We start from the raw sequence: 21,617 nt of genomic DNA, 5'->3' as shown, positions 1-21,617 counted from the left end.
GTCCATTAGTAGTGGTTTCTTTGCAGCAATTCGACCAGGGAGGCATGATTCACACAGTCTCCTCGAAACGGTTGATGTTGAGATGTGTCTGTTACTTGAATTCCATTAAGCATTTATTTGGGCTGCAATTTCTGAGGCTGGTAACTCTAATGAACTTATCCTCTGCAGCAGAGGTAACTCTGGGTCTTCCTTTCCTGTGGCGGTCCTCATGAGAGCCAGTTTCATCATAGCTCTTCATGGTTTTTGTGAATGCACATGAAGAAACTTTCAAAGTTCTTGAAATTTTCCAGATTGACTGACCTTCATTTCTTAAAGTAATGATGGACTTTTGTTATTCTTTGCTTATTTGAGCTGTTCTTGCCATAATATGGACTTGGTCTTTTACCAAATAGGGCTATCTTCTGTATACCACCCCTACCTTGTCACAACACAACTGATTGGCTGAAAACACATTAAGAAGGAAAGAAATTCCACAAATGAACTTTTAACAAGGCACACCTGTTACTTGAAATGCACTCCAGGTGACTACCTCTTGAAGCTGGTTGAGAGAATGCCAAGAGACAGTTCCAACCGTGAAGCATGGAGGAGGAGGTGTGATGGTGTGGGGGTGCTTTGCAGGTGATACTGTCAGTGATTTATTTAGAATTCAAGGCACACTTAACCTGTTGGGGGTAGGGGGCAGTATTGACACGGCCGGATAAAAAACGTACCTGATTTAATCTGGTTATTACTCCTGCCCAGTAACTAGAATATGCATATAATTATTGGTTTTGGATAGAAAACACCCTAAAGTTTCTAAAACTGTTTGAATGGTGTCTGTGAGTATAACAGAACTCATATGGCAGGCAAAAACCTGAGAGGATTCTGAACAGGAAGTGGCCTGTCTGACAAGTTGTTGTTCATCTTGGCTCTTTTTATTGAAGACTGAGGATCTTTGCTGTAACGTGACACTTCCTACGGCTCCCATAGGCTCTCAGAGCCCGGGAAAAAGCTGAATGATATCGAGGCAGCCCCAGGCTGAAACACATTATCGCTTTTGGCAAGTGGCCGATCAGAGGACAATGGGCTTAGGCGCGTGCCCGAGTCGACCCCATGCTTTATTTTCTTTCGTCTGTTTACCTAAATGCAGATTTCCGGTCGGAATATTATCGCTTTTTTACGAGAAAAATGGCATAAAAATGGATTTTAAACAGCGGTTGACATGCTTCGAAATACGGTAATGGAATATTTAGACATTTTTTGTCACGAAATGCGCCATGCTCGTCACCCTTCTTTACCCTTTCGGATAGTGTCTTGAACGCACGAACAAAACGCCGCTATTTGGATATAACAATGGATTATTTGGGACCAAACCAACATTTGTTATTGAAGTAGAAGTCCTGGGAGTGCATTCTGACGAAGAACACCAAAGGTAATAAAATTTTTCTTATAGTAAATCTGACTTTGGTGAGTGCTAAACTTGCTGGGTGTCTAAATAGCTAGCCCTGTGATGCCGGGCTATCTACTTAGAATATTGCAAAATGTGCTTTCACCAAAAAGCTATTTTAAAATCGGACATATCGAGTGCATAGAGGAGTTCTGTATCTATAATTCTTAAAATAATTGTTATGCTTTTTGTGAACGTTTATCGTGAGTAATTTAGTACATTTTTAGTACATTCACCGGAAGTTTGCGGGGGGTATGCTAGTCTTGAACGTCACATGCTAATGTAAAAAGCTGGTTTTTGATATAAATATGAACTTGATTGAACAAAACATGTATGTATTGTATAACATAATGTCCTAGGTGTGTCATCTGATGAAGATCATCAAAGGTTAGTGCTGCATTTAGCTGTCTTCTGGGTTTTTGTGACATTATATGCTAGCTTGAAAAATGGGTGTCTGATTATTTCTGGCTGGGTACTCTGCTGACATAATCTAATGTTTTGCTTTCATTGTAAAGCCTTTTTGAAATCGGACAGTGTGGTTAGATTAACGAGAGTCCTGTCTTTAAAATGGTGTAAAATAGTCATATGTTTGAGAAATTGAAGTAATAGCATTTCTAAGGTATTTGAATAACGCGCCACAGGATTCCACTGGCTGTTACGTAGGTGGGACGATTTCGTCCCGCCGGCCCTAGAGAAGTTAACCAGCACGGCTACAACAGCATTGTGCAGCGATACGCCATCCCATCTGGTTTGCGCTTCGTAGGACTACCATTTGTTTTTCAACAGGACAATGACCCAACACACCACCTGGATGTGTAAGGGCTATTTGACCAACAAGAAGAGTGATGGAGTACTGCATCAGATGTCCTGGCCTCTACAATCACCCGACCTCAACCAAATTGAGATGTTTTGGGATGAGTTGGACCGCAGTGTGAAGGAAAAGCAGCCAACATTTGCTCAGCATATGTGGGAACTAATTCAAGAATGTTGAAAAAGCATTCCAGGTTTAGCTGATTGACTATGCAAAGTTGTCATCAAGGCAAAGGGTGGCTACTTTGAAAAATTAAAATATGAAACATATTTTGAATTTGTGTAACACTTTTTTGGTTACTACATGTGTCACAAATTAAGTCGTGGTGTTGCAGAGAAGAGGACCAAAACGCAGCGGGTATGTGGAGACTCATTCTTTTAATGAATAAAAAAAACAAAAGCATCCACAGAAGAAAAAAAACAAAACAATGAGCAGTACTCACGATACGACAGTGTAGCAGGCTAAACCAAAAAGCAGTGCTCACAAACAATTCCCCACAAACACACAGACAAACACACCCAACTAATATAGGACTTCCAATCAAAGGCAACACCACACAGCTGCCTTCAATTGGAAGTCCACCCCAATTAACCAAACAGACATACAACTAACTAGATAAACATAGAAATACGTAAACAAAGATCATAACCCAAAAAACCCGGAAATACTAAATCAAACACCCTTTTTCCAAAACACCACCCCGAACCACATAAAACAAATACCCTCTGCCACGTCCTGACCAAACTACAATAACAATTAACCCTTATACTGGCCAGGACGTGACAACATGATTCCATATGTCCTATATCATAGTTTCAATGTCTTCAATATTATGTAGTTTCAATGTCTTCACTAGAATGTAGAAAATAGTAAAAAATAAAGAAAAACATTTGAATGAGTAGGAGTTCTAAAACTTTTGGCCGGTAGTGTATATATATATATATATATATATATATATATATATATATATATATATATATATACCGTGAGGGAAAAAAGTATTTGATCCCCTGCTGATTTTGTACATTTGCCTACTGACAAAGAAATGATCAGTCTATCATTTTAATGGTAGGTTTATTTGAACAGTGAGAGAGACTAACAACAAAAAATCCAGAAAAACGCATGTCAAAAATGTTATAAATTGATTTGCATTTAAATGAGGAAAATAAGTATTTGACCCCCTCTCAATCAGAAAGATTTCTGGCTCCCAGGTGTCTTTTATACAGTTGGTGCGATTATTCGCAAATGGAAGAAACACAAAAGAACTGTCAATCTCCCTCGGCCTGGGGCTCCATCTCACCTCGTGGAGTTGCAATGATCATGAGAACGGTGAGGAATCAGCCCAGAACTACACGGGAGGATCTTGTCAATGATCTCAAGGCAGCTGGGACCATAGTCACCAAGAAAACGATTGGTAACACACTACGCCGTGAAGGACTGAAGTCCTGCAGTGCTCAAGAAAGCACATATACATGCCCGTCTGAAGTTTGCCAATGAACATCTGAATGATTCAGAGGACAACTGGGTGAAAGTGTTGTGGTCAGATGAGACCAAAATGGAGCTATTTGGCATCAACTCAACTCGCCCTGTTTGGAGGAGGAGGAATGCTGCCCATGACCCCAAGAACACCATCCCCACCGTCAAACATGGAGGTGGAAACATTATGCTTTGGGGGTGTTTTTCTGCTAAGGGGACAGGACAACTTCACCACATCAAAGGGACGATGGACGGGGCCATGTACCGTCAAATCTTGGGTGAGAACCTCCTTCCCTCAGCCAGGGCATTGAAAATGGGTCGTGGATGGGTATTCCAGCATGACAATGACCTAAAACACACGGCCAAGGCAACAAAAGAGTGGCTCAAGAAGAAGCACATTAAGGTCTTGGAGTGGCCTAGCCAGTCTCCAGACCTTAATCCCATAGAAAATCTGTGGAGGGAGCTGAAGGTTCGAGTTGCCAAACGTCAGCCTCGAAACCTTAATGACTTGGAGAAGATCTGCAAAGAGGAGTGGGACAAAATCCCTCCTGAGATGTGTGCAAACCTGGTGGCCAACTACAAGAAACGTCTGACCTCTGTGATTGCCAACAAGGGTTTTGCCACCAAGTACTAAGTCATGTTTTGCAGAGGGGTAAAATACTTATTTCCCTCATTAACATGCAAATCATTTTATAACATTTTTGACATGCGTTTTTCTGGATTTTTTTGTTGTTATTCTGTCTCTGGGATTCCTGGAAGTGCTTTCTGATGAAGATAATCAAAGGTAAGGGAATATTTACATAGTATTTTAGATCTCTCCAACATGGCGCCTAGTCTGTATCGCAAAGCCTATTTTTCTGGGCGCAGTACTCAGATTATTGCAAAGTGTGATTTCCCAGTAAAGTTATTTTTAAATCTGGCAATGCGGTTGCGTTCACGAGATGTTAATCTATAATTCTTTGAATGACAATATAATATTTTACCAATGTTTTCGAATAGTAATTATTTAATTTGTTGTGCTGATTGACTGGCGGTATTGGAGGGAAAATATTTCCTCAACATCAACGACATAGTAAAACGCTGTTTTTGGATATAAATATGAACTTGATAGAACAAAAAATGCATGTAATTTTAGCTGGTTTTCTGCTTTTGGTGACGCCTGTCTTTGCATTGACAAAACATTACAGACAGCTATTTTCAATGTACTGTCCTAACATAATCTAACTTTATGCTTTCGCCGTAAAGCCTTTTTGAAATCGGACAACGTGGTTAGATTAAGGAGATGTTTATCTTTCAAAGGATGTAAGATAGTTGTATGTTTGAGAAATTTGAATTATGACATTTAATTGTTTTCAAATTTGGCGCCCTTGATATTTCACCTGCTGTTGATAGGGTGTACCAGGGGTGGGACGCTTGCATTTTACACAGCATATGTCCCAGATGTGTCCCGAATGTGTTAACTGAGTCTGACATAATTGATCCGTGTCTTGGTGTGTCCAACTGGGTTTTTATGTATTTTACCCCCTTTTTCAATCTTGTCTCATCGCTGCAAGAGGCGAAGGTCGAGTTGTGCGTTATCCGAAACATGACCCACCAAACCGCGTTTAACATCCCCCCCACTTAACCCAGAAGCCAGCTGCACCAATTTGTCAGAGGAAACACTGTTCAACTGACAACCGAAGTCAGCCTGCAGGCACCTGGCCCGCAACATGGAGTCACTAGAACGCAATGAGCCAAGAAACCCCCCCCCGGCCAAACCCTCCCCTAACCCGGACGACACTGGGACAATTGCGCGCCACCCTATGGGACTCATGATCACAGCCGGTTGTGACACAGCCTTAGATCGAACCCGGGTCTGTAGTTACACCTCAAGCACTGTGATGCAGTGCCTTAGACCTCTGCGCCACTCGGGAGCCCTGGATACATTTGGATGCTCGTGAACTGTGATGCAGTGCTGTGTTGGAATGTGTGCCCAGACCTGTCCGATCTTGATACAGGGGTATTCTGTGTGTGTGTGTGTAGTGTAATGTACCTGCAGAATACAGCTGGTGATGTCGGAGGCTATCTTGGCATGGGGTGTGTCTTCGTCTTTACCCTGGGGGGTGAGGTTGTGTTCCAGACAGGACTCCCACAGACCCACTAACGCCCCCCCATGGCGCTCGATGGACCGTGTCTCCCTGATCGCCGTGGTGATACGTGTGATGCAGATCTCCACCACAGCCTGGTCATTGTCATTGGTCAGGTAGTCCTGCAGTCAGCAAATCAGAGGGGAGATGAGTCCAGATCAGCCAATCAATGAGGAAAGAGCATGCTTGTTTTTAATATAGTTTGAAATGCAGTCAACCTGAAAGCTATCCAACACATGTTGGGTACTAACTTCTAAACTTGAAATATGAACTATCCTCATTCATGTTATAATATTAGAACCAAGGGTATGGAAATCTACTGAGTGAGAGAGGGGGATGCAGGAAGTTAACATTCTGTCAGAACATGTTACTGTTACACATCAGGTATCCTATGGCAAGGAGAAGGGCTAACACCTGGTACAAGTCAACAGGACAGCTGTGAGTTGGGGATGAGTGAGGAATTTGGGCCAAGGTCATCTCAGATATTTTACATTTTAGTCATTTAGCAGACGCTCTTATCCAGAGCGACTTACAGTAGTGAATGCGTACATTTCATTTCATGCATTTTTTTTTTTTTTTTTTGTACTGGCACCCCGTGGGAATCGAACCCACAACCCTGGCGTTGCACACACCATGCTGGCATTGCAAACACCATGCTCTACCAACTGAGCCACAGGGAAGACTAGATGAAATGAGAAAGAACAGGCATCGCTAAAGTCCTGTCTAGCAACAGAGATGTGTTGGCTATCCAGATGTGTAAGGAGGAGACTCGACATGGGAGGAAGGTATACATATATGGGCTTGTGTAAACATGTCTTTGTCTTATGTAGCTGTGAGACCCAGTGGGTGAATAAACTTGGTTTGAGCTTCACTAGTCGTCTGTGAGTTTTACTCTATTTAGGAATCTAACACACAGACCCAAGCAGCTGCAATACCTTTTGGTCTTAGCTTTCCCTTGACACTGAAATTATCAAAGGATAAATGCTCTTGACTTTTTCCATGTTGAGGTGGAAATGTTCAGACATTCAAACTATGGCCCCATCTAGACAGTGTCTGAATAGGCTGTTGGGTTAGATTCTGCTGCAGACTCTTTCATTCTTTAGTTAAATGATGATTGAGAGACTGAATGTGTTGGATGGGAAATGAGGACATGTGGGCCCTGGAGTGATGAGAATCATATCATATCTGTTATCCCAGGGAACAGTCCCAAGAGACACACCTGCCATAAGCTGCTATCCCAATGGGAGTGTGCAGTCAGCATGGAAATGACAGGTGTGTTTGGTGAGGTGATGCCATGTCTGCGTGTGCATGTGTGTGTGTGTCTGCACGTAGCTTGTGTGCATGTTGTATGCTTGCATAGTCAACTCACAGGAGAGCAATAGATAGCTTGGACCTCTAGTGATTCAAAGAGACAGTCATCTATTTGTGTGTGTGTATGGATGAGTGTGTATGGGTGCATGGATGTGTGTGAGTGCTTGTGTACTCACAGGAGAGCAGGAGATAGCCTTGATTTCCTCCAGGGCCTGTGAGAGACAGTCCTCTATCTCAGAGTCCTCCAGGGAGAAGAGGTCTCCAGCCCGGGACAGGTCCCTCTTGCCCAGCACCAGGCCAAACAGCTGGTGCATGGTGTCTGCTACACATCAGACCGCTGAGAGAGAGAGAGAGAGAGAGAGAGAGAGAGAGAGAGAGAGAGAGAGAGAGAGAGAGAGAGAGAGAGAGAGAGAGAGAGAGAGAGAGAGAGAGAGAGAGAGAGAGAGAGAGAGAGAGAGAGAGAGAGAGAGAGAGAGAGAAAAACACGAGTTATCAGCGTCTCCTGTTTTAATGTGTATGTGAGAGAGAGCCATGTAGGCGTAATCCTCTCCTCTGTAGTTCTACAGGTGTGGTTAATGAAGTTAATCTGTGACCAGTGTATCTCCCCACCACACTAATATGTGACACTTTATAGAGCGCTCCACCGACACTCACAGCTGTACACTGCCTGCCAAGGACAAACATCACCACATATCAGCACAGCAGAGGAGACGGCGGCATGAATGAATGTGTGGGAGGCTCCCAGGAGCGGTGAGATTCCTCATTTAAAAAGGTAACCATTTACCACCCTCACCTGGGCTCCTCCGGCCCTCTCTGGAAATATTAACACTCAGAGAGGTACTGTACCATATTCAGCTGTACTGTACACACATGGGTCAGGGACGATTGAGTATTGATTATTCTGACTGTGTGTTATCAGACACGGACGCAAGAACACACACAAACAGTAATATACACTGAACAAAAATATAAACGCAACATGTAAAGTGTTGGCCCATGTTTCATGAGCTGAAATAAAAGATCCCAGAAATGTTACATATGCAGAGAAAGCTTAGTTCGCTCCATGTTAGTGAGCATTTCTCCTTTGCCAAGATAATCCATCCACCTGACAGGTGTGGCATATCAAGAAGCTGATTAAACAGCATGATCATTACACAGGTGCACCTTGTTCTGGGGACAATAAAAGGCCACTCTAAAATGTGCCGTTTTGTCACACAACACAATGCCACAGAAGTTTTGAGGGAGCGTGAAATTGGCGTGCTGACTGCAGGAATGTCCAACAAAGCTGTTTCCAGATAATTTAATGTTAATTTCTCTACCATAAACCAATGTCAATTTAGAGAATTTGGCAGTATGTCCAGCTGGCCTCACAACCGCAGACCACGCCAGCCCAGGACCTCCACATCCGGTTTCTTCACCTGTGGGATCGTCAGGGGGGGTGCTGAGGAGTATTTCTGTCTGTAATAAAGCCCTTTTATGGAGATAAACTGGCTCTACAGTGAGTGTGCCTGTCTCCCATGTGGTCGGGACTATGCCCTCCCAAGCCCACCCAAGGCTGCGCCCCTGCCCAGTCATGTGAAATCTATAGATTAGGGTCTAATTTATTTATTTTAACTGACTGATTTCCTTACATGAACTATAACTCAGCAAAGTCTTAGACATTGTTGCATGTTGCGTTTCGATTTTTTTGTTCAGTATAAATTACTTTTTTGGCACGATTTCTGAAATCTTCTGTTGAGTGTTTTACTACATTGAAGAGCTAATGTGGAGGAGACTACAGTTCACCATCAAACCCAATTCCTGCCCACAGAGTCCATGGCAACACATCGCCAGGATACGGAGGCGGGAATGCTATGCCAGTTTTGAATCCAAACAACCACACAGTCATCAACACAGAGGGATGGGTTGGCTTTATCTCTCCTGGCAGTAAGGCTGGATACAACTTGATAGGGCACAATCACTATAGGTTTCAAATGAGATATTTCACAGTGACACTGACACCAATAGAGTACCAGTAATCAAAGTGTCTTTTATCACCTGTGACGAGAGTAGGTGTGTGGAAAGGGGAGAGCGAGAGAGAATTAACCAAAAGACAGAGCAAACTAGAATGCTATTTGGACCTAAACACAGTACACACTGGCAGAATGCCTGGCCACTGTGACTGACCCAAAATGAAGGAAAGCTTTGAATATGTACAGACTGAGCAAAGCCTTGCTATTGAGAGGCCGCCATAGGGACTTGGCTCTCAAGAGAAGACACACTGCCCACAAAATGAGGTGGAAATGAGCGCACTTCCTAACCACCTGTCATATTAGAGACTCATATTTCCCTCAGATTACACAGACCCCAAAATAATTTTGTGGTATCCATCACTGCAACTCCCACATGGACTCAGGAGAGGCAAAGGTCGAGAGCCATGCGTCCTCTGAAACGCAACCCAACCAAGCCACACTGCTTCTTGACACAACGCACATCCAACCTGGAAGCCAGCCGCACCAATGTGTTGGAGGAAACACTGTGCACCTGGTGACCTGGTCAGCAAGCAAGTCACTAGTGCGCGATGAGACAAGGATATCCCTGCAGGCCAAACCCTCCTAACCCGGACGACACTGGGCCAATTGTGCATCGCCCCATGGACCTCCCGGTCACGGCAGGCTGCAACAGAGCCTGGGCTTGAACCCAGAATCTCTGGTGGCACAGCTAGCACTGCGATGCGGTGCCTTGGACCACTGTGCCACCCGAGAGGCCCCCTATCGTTTGTATTTCAACACATTGTTACAACACTGTACATAGCCATAATATAACATTTGAAATGCCTCTTTCTTTTGAACCTTTTGTGAGTGTAATGTTTACTGATCATTTCTGATTGTTTATATCACTTTTGTTTATTATGTATTTCACCTGCGTTGGCAATGTGAACATATGATTCCCATGCCAACAAAGCACTTGGAATTGAATTGAAAATTGAGAGAGAGAGAGAGAGACAGACAGACAGACAGACAGACGGAAGGATAGAGAGAGAGACGGAAGGATAGAGAGAGAGACGGAAGGATAGAGAGAGAGAGAGATGGAAGGATAGAGAGAGAGAGAGAGAGAGAGAGAGAGAGAGAGAGAGAGAGAGAGAGAGAGAGGCGGATAGTATTTCAGTGTCCTGAATTCCTGGTGTAACCTGCAGACCCCTCACACACTGAACTTCCATTATTCCACCTGAATGCCTTCTGTCTGCACTGTGACTGAAATAGTTCTGACAGTTCTGCCAGCAGCTTCTGCCTCTGATCTCCTAACTCTGCTTTAGTTTGGGAGTTAAGTCCCAGAATCACACACAGCCCCAGACTATAACTATATTTGTGTGTTGTGGTTGACCAGTCAGTTCTTTGTGTGTAAGAGCAGGCCTGAGGAATTCAGCTTTTAAACAATCAGCTAGTTACTATTAATCACCCGGCTACAGATCAGCAAGCTCAGGAATGCAGCCTTTAAACACATAGTCTCAAACACATACTGAGACACGTGTGAAAGAGAGGCTGGACACAGGCAGGTGACTGTGCATTAGCTCCAGAGGGACCCTTGCGTGCTCCCCAGCCCTAGCCCAGAGAGAGAGAGCTCCTGAGTGGGGCACTAGGTGAGGGGTGAAGGTGTACGGGAGGTCTGGCGCTAGGGTAGGGGGTATGTCAGGACAAGAGAGAGATAGGGAGAGAGTGAGACAGAGAAAGAGAGTGAGACAGAGAGAGAGAGAGAGAGTGTGAGAAAGAAAGAGATAGAGAGTGAGAGATAGAGAGTGAGAGAGAGAGTGTGAGAGAGAGAGAAAGAGAGACAGACAGACAGACAGACAGACAGACAGACAGACAGAAAGAAAGAAAGAAAGAAAGAAAGAAAGAAAGAAAGAAAGAAAGAAAGAAAGAAAGAACGAACACTGGTCCTTTTGTGTGCTCTATAAGTGACCCCCCCCCCATCTCTGTCTCAGTGCTCACTCAGCCCTGTCTCTGTGTGATATGCACCTGCTGAATAACATCTTTATGTTATAACATAACATCCTTTTCCTTCTCTACCATCCATAGACAGGAAAGAGCAGAAATAATGGCTAGTTGACATGTTTATCTCCTGCACAGAGACGGCGGTGACCGTTTGGTAATAATGGCTAGTTGACATGTTTATCTCCTGCACAGAGAGGGCAGTGACCGTTTGGTAATAATGGCTAGTTGACATGTTTATCTCCTGTAGGTTTTCACATTGACTAATGTATGTTGTCTCAGTAAGTCCTATAACAGGAATGTGTGCTTGTGCGTGTGGGAAGAATATCACATCCTGGTATACTGGCATCAGAACAGGACAGAACGCTGCCTGGGGTCTACACACACAATTATGCACATAATTACGGCGTGGCTTTGTGATATGGGGCAGCAAGAGAGGGGGATGAGGGAGGGAGCTTAGATTCTATTCCAGGGAATGTTTACAAGGAGTGTTTGAATTCCAGAATTCACTCAACTAAAAGACCAAACGAAACCAGATAAAAATTCACTTTCCCGCCCTTTGAATAGCTCTACTGTTAATCACCTTCGGATCAGAATGGCAGAGCACCACCTGTGTGACTGTTTTGCATGTTATTTTGGCATAACATGTTTTTGCCAATTGCTTACACACTGAAAGTGAATGCTTAGACAAAAGCATCAAAATCTTAACTTTTGTAACCATGCCTTAAACAAAGGCACCAAAAGTACAAACACATTTTCTGCTTTGCACTTTGTTTGCAATTCTGCAACACACCTTGCAAAACACTACACACTGTTTCTTACATTTGACACTTCGTTCAATAACGAAATCTCTTGCAATCATTGGGAAAACACTTCTATTCAAAATGCAAAACATACCTGAAATTGTCAATACCCACACACACACACACACACACAAGAAAACACTTATACAGTAATTGAACACCAATTAGTCTGAGCCTTAGCACTACAAATACACCTCAGGTAAGCTCACCTCTTTTGTGAGAACTATGCAAACATGGAGGCAGTGAGAGTGAGAGGAAAAGGAAGAGGAGTACGACGAGGACAAGAACAAAGAAGGGGACCAGGCAATAGATGGATACATATTTCCGACGACATTAGGGCCACTTTGGTGGACCATGTCATAAATCATGGCCTGACGATGAGGGCAGAGTCCAGCCCAACCTGAGTCGCTACACGGTAGCATCCATAATACAGACATTTAAACTGGAGAACAGGTATGTCTTCAACTTTCTAGACTAGACTGTACCTATGTAATTGTTGCACATCATTCTGCATCACAGTACATTACAATGTAGTCCTACAATATTATGTCTATGCTCCTCAGTGAACAAAAACAATTGGTATAGTGCTGTGAAGTACATGTAATACAGTTTTGATGTTTCTGCGTACAGTATGACAGTACAGGATGTAAAAAAGAACCTAACCAATGACATCATATTCTTGCATTTTCTACAGAACTGCCAGACAGTTCTGTGGGGGCACGTGCCTTGCCTGTAGCTTGTAGTTTGACTGAATGTGTCTCACCCAACCCAACCCCATCCTTGTGTGAAAATGTAGACATTGTAGTCCTGTGTTTTGAGTTACACCATATTCACGGTACAGTGTATGCATTTTCTGTTACAAAGAGTCAACTTTGATGCAGCTGAACAGCCTTATAAGTTAATTTTCATTGATGAAGCTGGAATCAATTTAGCTAAAATCAGGCGTCGGGGCCGAAATGTTATAGGACAAAGAGCCGTTGTGAATGTCCCTGGGCAGCGCGGGGCAAATATCACCTTTTGTGCCGCCATTAGTCTGCAAGGAGTTCTCCATCACCATGCCACCTTAGGTCCCTACAATACTGCACACATTATCATATTTCTGGATGAACTACATAATGCAGTTGTACACGACGGACCAGAGCAGCCCTGGTTTGTTGTCATCTGGGATAATGTTAGTTTCCCCCGGGCTGCTCTGGTCAGGGACTGGTTCACCAACCACAACTTCACAGTTGTATACTTGCCCCCATACTCCCCATTTCTCAATCCGATTGAGGAATTATTTTCGGCTTGGCGTTGGAAAGTGTATGACCGCCAACCCCATGCCCGCCTGCCTCTTCTGCAAGCAATGGAAGAGGCATGCGGAGATATTGAGGTGGGGTCAGTCCAGGGTTGGATACGGCACGCAATGCAATATTTTCCCCGTTGCCTAGCCAGGGATGACATTGCTTGTGATGTGGATGAGGTGATGTGGCCAGACCATAACAGAAGGTGGGATCCATAAACCATCCACCCCATCCTTTACAATACTATGTTTTATTTACCATTGCACTGTACTTTTACTGTAAATATTTTTGTTTACATGAGTTTACAGTAACATTTTGTATTGAGTACTGTAATTCTACTTTTCTTTGTGTTTTAGGTTGTTGTCAAAAACCTGCAATGGCAAAAAAAAATAAGATGTATATATTATTTTCTGAAGCCTTTCTATTTTTGTGTTAATTGAAATGTGAGTAGATCTACTGTACTGGAACAATCTTTCACAGAAGCTTGTATGAGAAAATTAAAAAGGTACTAAAGACAGTGTCACGACTTCCGCCGAAGTCGGTCCCTCTCCTTGTTCGGGCGGCGTTCGGCGGTCGACGTCACCGGCCTTCTAGCCATAGCCGATCCACTTTTCATTTTCCATTTGTTTTGTCTTTGTTTTAGACACCTGGTTTCAATTCCCCAATTACGTGTTCATTATTTAACCCACTGTTTTCCCCATGGTTTTTGTGAGTGATTGTTTTATTGTAAGTGTTGTCTGTAGAGTTTTGACACAATAAGCCAAATTCCGTAACAAGTGTGTAAAGCACTTGTTGTAACTGACTGTGAGTCTCATTAATTACTAAAGACAAAGTCACTGAGAATAGATCTCCTGAGGGCTATCCTGACAATAGCAGCATCGCAGGATGAATGAATAGAAGGAAAGCTATTTTTAAAAACGCTGCAGAACTGCACGAGTCGACAACCATGGGAGTGTGTGTGTTTGTGTGTGTGTACGTACTTAGGGATGCTTCTGCAGTCTCTATTATTTATGTCCTGCAGTTACACAGCTGTGGAGCAGCATGAGGGAGAAATGACAAGAAATTATCGGTCAGGACAGGGGTGGGTATACTGAGAGAGTATATCACACACACACACACACACACACACACACACACACACACACACACACACACACACACACACACACACACACACAATATAAGCAACACATCACTTTTAGAGGCCAGCATCTTCAGCCACAGAGAAAGAGAGAGACAGACAGAGAGACACAGAGACAGACAGCGAGAGAGAAAGAGCGAGAGAGACAGAGAGAATGCCAGAGACAGTGACATTGAGAGAGGGAGTGACACAGAGAGACAGAGAGAGCACTTGTGGGGAGTAAGCACAGCACAGCTACAGCAACAGAGCACAGAGTAGGGCTCTTACCGTGACCGTATTACCGCCAACCACACAGGCGGTCACGAGTCATGACGGGAGTCAAATTCCACGTGACCATTTAGTCACGGTAATCTCCAAGCTCTGATGGTCATTAGTAGCCTACCAAACTTGCTAACTGCCTGGTACTCAGCACTCTATTGTCCCTCTAATCACTCTGACGTCAATGCAAATGTATCGCAAATCGAATCAAACACTTCATGAGAGCCCATGACCTCATGTTGCGCAACATTTCTATAGACTGCGCAATTGTGTGAGAAAACAGAGTGATGGCCTCTACTAAAAAGAGGAGGATCCCATCAGCTTTCTATAGGCTAGGTCTACTATATTTATTTCTCAACTTTCCTAATATTAAGCAGATTGCTTCTCTTTACAACAGGAGTATAGTGTACCTGGCTGGCATGAAAATGAACTATAGGAAAAGCGTCCTATATTCGCCATTTAATTGCATAGATGACATAAATAACGAACCTGTTTCAAGACAGGTGCATGATAATAGTCCATTCTAAATCCAAACACATTTCACACATATATTATTTAGTATACATAAAGACAAGATTCAATCAATAAAATCAATAATGTGTGACAATATTAGCCTATCACATGTGAATGGTGTCCAGCTTAAGGCAAGAAACTGCTGTCGTGACGTTCATTAATGCGATGGTGGTAATCTTATCAAATCAATGAGCCATGTTTAATTGATTACGTGATTAAATTAATAATGTAACAATTAACTCAGTAACTTGGGACACCGCAGGAAAACTTATTTAACGAGTTACTATCTCCCGAATTGAACTCTTATAAGATATATTCATATCTATGGATAACAGTCACTTATTAATGTATTTTTACCTCATATCAGTCTCATTCTGAACGTCGTAATATTCTATAAATCTGCATGAACCCTAGTCTACATGGTGACTCAGCTTACACAAATTGGCTTAATTATTTATTTACGAACTAATGAAATAAATCACACAGGAATACATAAACACACACATTATAGGTTGAATTGATTACCAACATTATGCAATGAAAAGTCCCTAGTGGACTAACCCGATATGACGGCTGGTTACACAATGAAAGGGATGGGGAACGAACGAGCGGGAGAAGGAGAGACAAAGGAATTCAGCTATCGTACATACAGTTGAATAATACGCTCATCGTAAATATGAATATTTAGCACTCAAACAAACGCTCATTCGGATTTAGAAATGCAATGTACATATTTACACTTGTATGTCTTTGTCATTTCTCTCTGTTGAAATTGACCGATCCGTCTGTGTCACACCCTGATCTGTTCCACCTGTCTTTTGCTTGTCTTCACCCCCTCCAGGTGTCGCCCATCTTCCCCATTATCCCCTGTGTATTTTTACCTATGTTCTCTGTTTGTCTGTTGCCAGTTCATTTTTAGTGAAATCTACCACCGTTTGTTCCCCTGCTCCTGTCTGTTTCTTGCTCCTGTTTTCTAGTCCTTCCTGGTTTTGACCCTTCTGCCTGCCCTAACCCTGAGACTGCCTGCCGTTCTGGACCATTTGCACCTTCTCTGGATCACTAACTCCTGCCTGCCTTTGACCTGTCGTTTGCCTACCCCTGTATTAGAAATACACTTATGTTTCTTCGACACTGTCTGCATCTGAGTCATACCTGACATATGATAGTCTGTGACGAATAGTTCGACAGAAAGTCTCTGGTTGTGTAATTCTCTGGTTGTCCACCAGATGTCACCATGTCCTTACTAGTTGTAGTAGTAGCTTTCTTTGTTCTGGAAGTGTTTGTTAGACTGGATACAATGGTCGCATTTCATCTTCTCACAAATTAGTGATGCACCGATATGACATTTTTTGGCCGATACCCGATATTTTCCTTGCAAAAAAACCCCGATACCGATAACCAATAACCAATATTTTACATTTTAGCTGCCTTTTAAGCATTCTAGTAGAGTTACATAATTAACACACACACACACACACATGGACGCAGCGGTCTAAGGCACTGCATCTCAGTGCAAGAGAAGTAACAACAGTCTCTGGTTCGAATCCAGGCTGTATCACATCCGGCCATGATTGGGAGTCCCATAGGGTGGCGCACAATTGTCCCAGCGTCATCCGGGCTGTCATTGTAAATAACAATTTGTTCTTAACTGACTTTCCTAGTTAAATAAAGGTTACAAACACACCACACTGACCAAAAAGTTATTTTGTTGGCATTTACCTATGTCCCCATTACCAGTAAAACATAATCAAAACCTATTTCTTTCACTTACTTGCTGTGCTGTTTGGTTGTTAATTTGTTCAGTCGTTTAATTCTCAACCAGGATTTCTAACCTCTATGGGCGTCCCACCTACTCAACAGCCAGTGTAATCCCGTGGCGCGATATTCAAATACCTCAAAAATGCAAAAACTTCCAATTTTTCAAACATATGACTATTTTACACCATTTTAAAGACAAGACTCTCGTTAATCTAACCACACTGTCAGATTTCAAAAAGGCTTTTCAACGAAAGCAAAACATTAGATTATGTCAGCAGAGTACCCAGCCAGAAATAATCAGACACCCATTTTTCAAGCTAGCATATAATGTCACATAAACCCAAACCACAGCTAAATGCAGCACTAACCTTTGATGATCTTCATCAGATGACAACCCTGGGACATTATGTTATACAATACATGCATGTTTTGTTCAATCAAGTTCATATTTATATCAAAAACCAGCTTTTTACATTAGCATGTGACTAGCATGTGACAAGCATTCCCACCGAACACTGCAGGTGAATTTACTAAATTACTCACGATAAACGTTCACAAAAAACATAATTATTTTAAGAATTATAGATACAGAACTCCTCTATGCACTCGATATGTCCGATTCTAAAATAGCTTTTCGGTGAAAGCACATTTTGCAATATTCTCAGTAGATAGCCCGGCATCACAGGGCTAGCTATTTAGACACCCAGCAAGTTTAGCACTCACCAAATTCAGATTTACTATAAGAAAAATGTTATTACCTTTGCTGTTCTTCGTCAGAATGCACTCCCAGGACTTCTACTTCAATAACAAATGTTGGTTTGGTCCCAAATAATCCATTGTTATATCCAAATAGCGGCGTTTTGTTCGTGCGTTCAAGACACTATCCGAAAGGGTAAATAAGGGTGACGAGCATGGCGCATTTCGTGACAAAAAAATTCTAAATATTCCATTACCGTACTTCGAAGCATGTCAACCGCTGTTTAAAATCAATTTTTATGCCATTTTTCTCGTAAAAAAGCGATAATATTCCGACCGGGAATCTGCGTTTAGGTAAAAAGAGGAAAGAAAATAAAGCACGGGGTCGACTCGTGCACGCGCCTGAGTCTCAGAGTACTCAGTTCGGCCACTTGCCAAACGCGATAATGTGTTTCAGCCAGAGGCTGCCTCGATATCATTCAGCTTTTTCCCGGGCTCTGAGAGCCTATGGGAGCCGTAGGAAGTGTCACGTTACAGCAACGATCCTCAGTCTTCAATAAAAAGAGCCAAGATGAACAACAACTTGTCAGACAGGCCACTTCCTGTACAGAATCTTCTCAGGTTTTTGCCTGCCATATGAGTTCTGTTATACTCACAGACACCATTCAAACAGTTTTAGAAACGTTAGGGTGTTTTCTATCCAAAGCCAATAATTATATGCATATTCTAGCTACTGGGCAGGAGTAGTAACCAGATTAAATCGGGTACGTTTTTTATCCGGCCGTGTCAATACTGCCCCCTAGCCCTAACAGGCTAAAGAATGCCATTTGGGTCTTTGCATGTCAAAAAAGATACATGTCAAATAACACTATTTGACGTGTCAAATAATCTTGTTGACCAACCAGGACCTGAATATGACTGCACGTCACATAATACTTTAACGCGTTCATAAATGTTTTACGTAGTTATTACACATTAATTACACTATCACTCGTATTTAATATGTCACAACGATTCAACGATTCAATACGTACGCTATGATGCTGGTAAAGTTGTCTTGCGCACCTACAGTGCTGGTCATTAAAAAAAGCTAGCTAGCTCATGGATGCAAACAATGTTCTTCTCCAAAAACATAGTAAAACGACATAATCTGTTTCAGTAGCTATAGCTAGCTAGCTAGCTATATAGCCATCTGTCATCATCTAAAATGACCCTAATTTATAAACAGTTCTTATTTGATTAACCTGTTGGGGGTAGGGGGCAGTATTGACACGGCCGGATAAAAAACGTACCCGATTTAATCTGGTTACTACTCCTGCCCAGTAACTAGAATATGCATATAATTATTGGTTTTGGATAGAAAACACCCTAAAGTTTCTAAAACTGTTTGAATGGTGCCTGTGAGTATAACAGAACTCATGTGGCAGGCAAAAACCTGAGAAGATTCCTTACAGGAAGTGCCCTCTCTGACAAGATCTTGTTCTTCTTGTCTCTGTTTATTGAAGACTGAGGATCTTTGCTGTAACGTGACACTTTCTACGGCTCCCATAGGCTCTCAGAGCCCGGGAAAAAGCTGAATGATATCGAGGCAGCCCCAGGCTGAAACACATTATCGCTTTTGGCAAGTGGCCGATCAGAGGACAATGGGCTTAGGCGCATGCACAAGTCGACTCCATGCTTTATTTTCTTTCGTCTTTTTACCTAAACGCAGATTCCCGGTCGGAATATTATCGCTTTTTTACGAGAAAAATGGCATAAAAATTGATTTTAAACAGCGGTTGACATGCTTCGAGGTACGGTAATGGAATATTTAGAATTTTTTTGTCACGAAATGCGTCGTGCGCGTCACCCTTCTTTACCATTCGGATAGTGTCTTGAACGCACGAACTAAACGGCGCTGTTTGGATATAACTATGGATTATTTGGGACCAAACCAACATTTGTTATTGAAGTAGAAGTCCTGGGAGTGCATTCTGACGAAGAACACCAAAGGTAATAACATTTTTCTTATAGTAAATCTGATTTTGGTGAGTGCTAAACTTGCTGGGTGTCTAAATAGCTAGCCCTGTGATGCCGGGCTATCTACTTAGAATATTGCAAAATGTGCTTTCACCGAAAAGCTATTTTAAAATCGGACATATCGAGTGCATAGAGGAGTTCTGTATCTATAATTCTTAAAATAATTGTTATGCTTTTTGTGAACGTTTATCGTGAGTAATTTAGTAAATTTTTGTAAATTCACCGGAAGTTTGCGGGGGTATGCTAGTTCTGAACGTCACATGCTAATGTAAAAAGCTGGTTTTTGATATAAATATGAACTTGATTGAACAAAACATGTATGTATTGTATAACATAATGTCCTAGGTGTGTCATCTGATGAAGATCATCAAAGGTTAGTGCTGCATTTAGCTGTCTTCTGGGTTTTTGTGACATTATATGCTAGCTTGAAAAATGGGTGTCTGATTATTTCTGGCTGGGTACTCTGCTGACATAATCTAATGTTTTGCTTTCGTTGTAAAGCCTTTTTGAAATCGGACAGTGTGGTTAGATTAACGAGAGTCCTGTCTTTAAAATGGTGTAAAATAGTCATATGTTTGAGAAATTGAAGTAATAGCATTTCTAAGGTATTTGAATAACGCGCCACAGGATTCCACTGGCTGTTACGTAGGTGGGACGATTTCGTCCCGCCGGCCCTAGAGAGGTTAATGGTGGTCGGACCCATCTATGTGAAACTTGCCACAATAGTGGACTTTGAGGTTAGCCTTCAAAATAAAAGTATGGCATAATTCTACTATTTGTATTAATTTGCATCAGTCGATGACATACTTTTATTTTGAAGGCAAACTGCAAATTCCACTATTGTGCCTAATCCTTATTGTGGCTAACTTCACAACACATAACCCAGTCCGGTCGGGCCTCTCTAGCCAGATGAAGCTAGCTGGCTGCTTATAACGTTAGCTTTGGGCAACAGGGTTAAGTAGCTAGCTAGCTATTTATTTTCATGAACTGAAGTTCAATTTCAATAGCCAAACAACAAGTGGCAACCTAGCTAATACTTACTCACAAGGATTCCTAAATCATTGCTAAGAATAATGAAAATGACTGCAGTTTCTACTGGTCATTGTTTTCAAGCTGGTTGTATTGGTGCTAGCTAGATACCAAGCTAAAGCTAGCTACCCCAGAAGTTGTGGTCGAACAAATGATGCTTTATTACCAACGCGGTATTGTAAACACATCGTTCGTGGCCGGTGTTTGCTTGTTTGCAGACTTTTTTGTACAGCTTTGACAGTGCTACTGTATCGTTTTTGACACGCAAAGACCCAAACGGCGTTCCATAGTATGTATGTCATGAAGATAATAGCAGTGACGCTATTACTGTGTAACTCCGGTAGGGCAACATCTGAAAACGAGCGCACTTGGTAGTGTGTACCGGTGCTCGACCAGTCGGCGAAAGCCAACATCACCCAAGACAGAGAACAGTTGATTGTCAAGGGCAATGAATTCCATTATCTTTGGCTTTAATGGATTTCGCCTTTGAGTTGTCTCGCTGAAATGTTCTTACTCTTTCAAATGGACTCCTTGACTTGTTGACTGCTCGATCCACACAGCAGACATTGTGTGGGCTAGGTGTTACATCTACTGCTGCCACGCCCTCTACTGCTCATCCTGTGACTCCTTGACCTGCCGCCTCTCCCCCAAGTGTTCTCTCCCTCTCCCTCTCTCTCTGTGTGTGTGTGATTGTGTGGGCGGCGACAGGTGTGCTCGAGACAGAGCAGATCCCCACCAGCTGCAACCTGTTCCATAATCAAGACCTCTACAAATACTCAGTCCTGCCACTTCCACACTGCCAGATCGTAATCTCTGCTCAGTCAGTCTATGTTTCTAGCCGTTTGTTACTATTGAGATACTGTTATCCTGTTGTGCCTGTTTTCCTCGCCTGATACGGTTTTCCTCTCCGCTACAGTTCTGCCCGCTCTGACTCTGGTCCCTGTCTCCAGTCCGTCTCTTCATCCTGCTACCCTGCCCTGGATTCCCCACTCTACTGCT

The 21,617-nt window shown here is 42.6% G+C and overlaps 1 protein-coding gene across 1 annotated transcript in view; it reads right to left on the bottom strand.

The window, feature by feature from the left end:
• The window catches only part of LOC106594828 (ventricular zone-expressed PH domain-containing protein), a 197,401-nt gene that overhangs the window by 156,853 nt on the left and 18,931 nt on the right, over positions 1–21,617 (bottom strand). Inside the window, exons 2-3 of the mRNA XM_045704029.1 lie at positions 7,327–7,487; positions 5,746–5,961 (exon numbers count right to left, since the gene is read on the bottom strand). Of these exons, the coding sequence (XP_045559985.1) occupies positions 5,746–5,961; positions 7,327–7,464 (354 nt within the window). The 5' untranslated portion in view covers positions 7,465–7,487. The remainder of the gene's footprint in view (positions 1–5,745; positions 5,962–7,326; positions 7,488–21,617) is intronic.

This window comes from Salmo salar, chromosome ssa20, assembly GCF_905237065.1.
Source record: "Salmo salar chromosome ssa20, Ssal_v3.1, whole genome shotgun sequence".
Lineage (NCBI taxonomy): Eukaryota > Metazoa > Chordata > Actinopteri > Salmoniformes > Salmonidae > Salmo > Salmo salar.
Note: the sequence above shows the minus strand (reverse complement) of the source record. Positions and strands in the feature narration are given on the sequence as shown.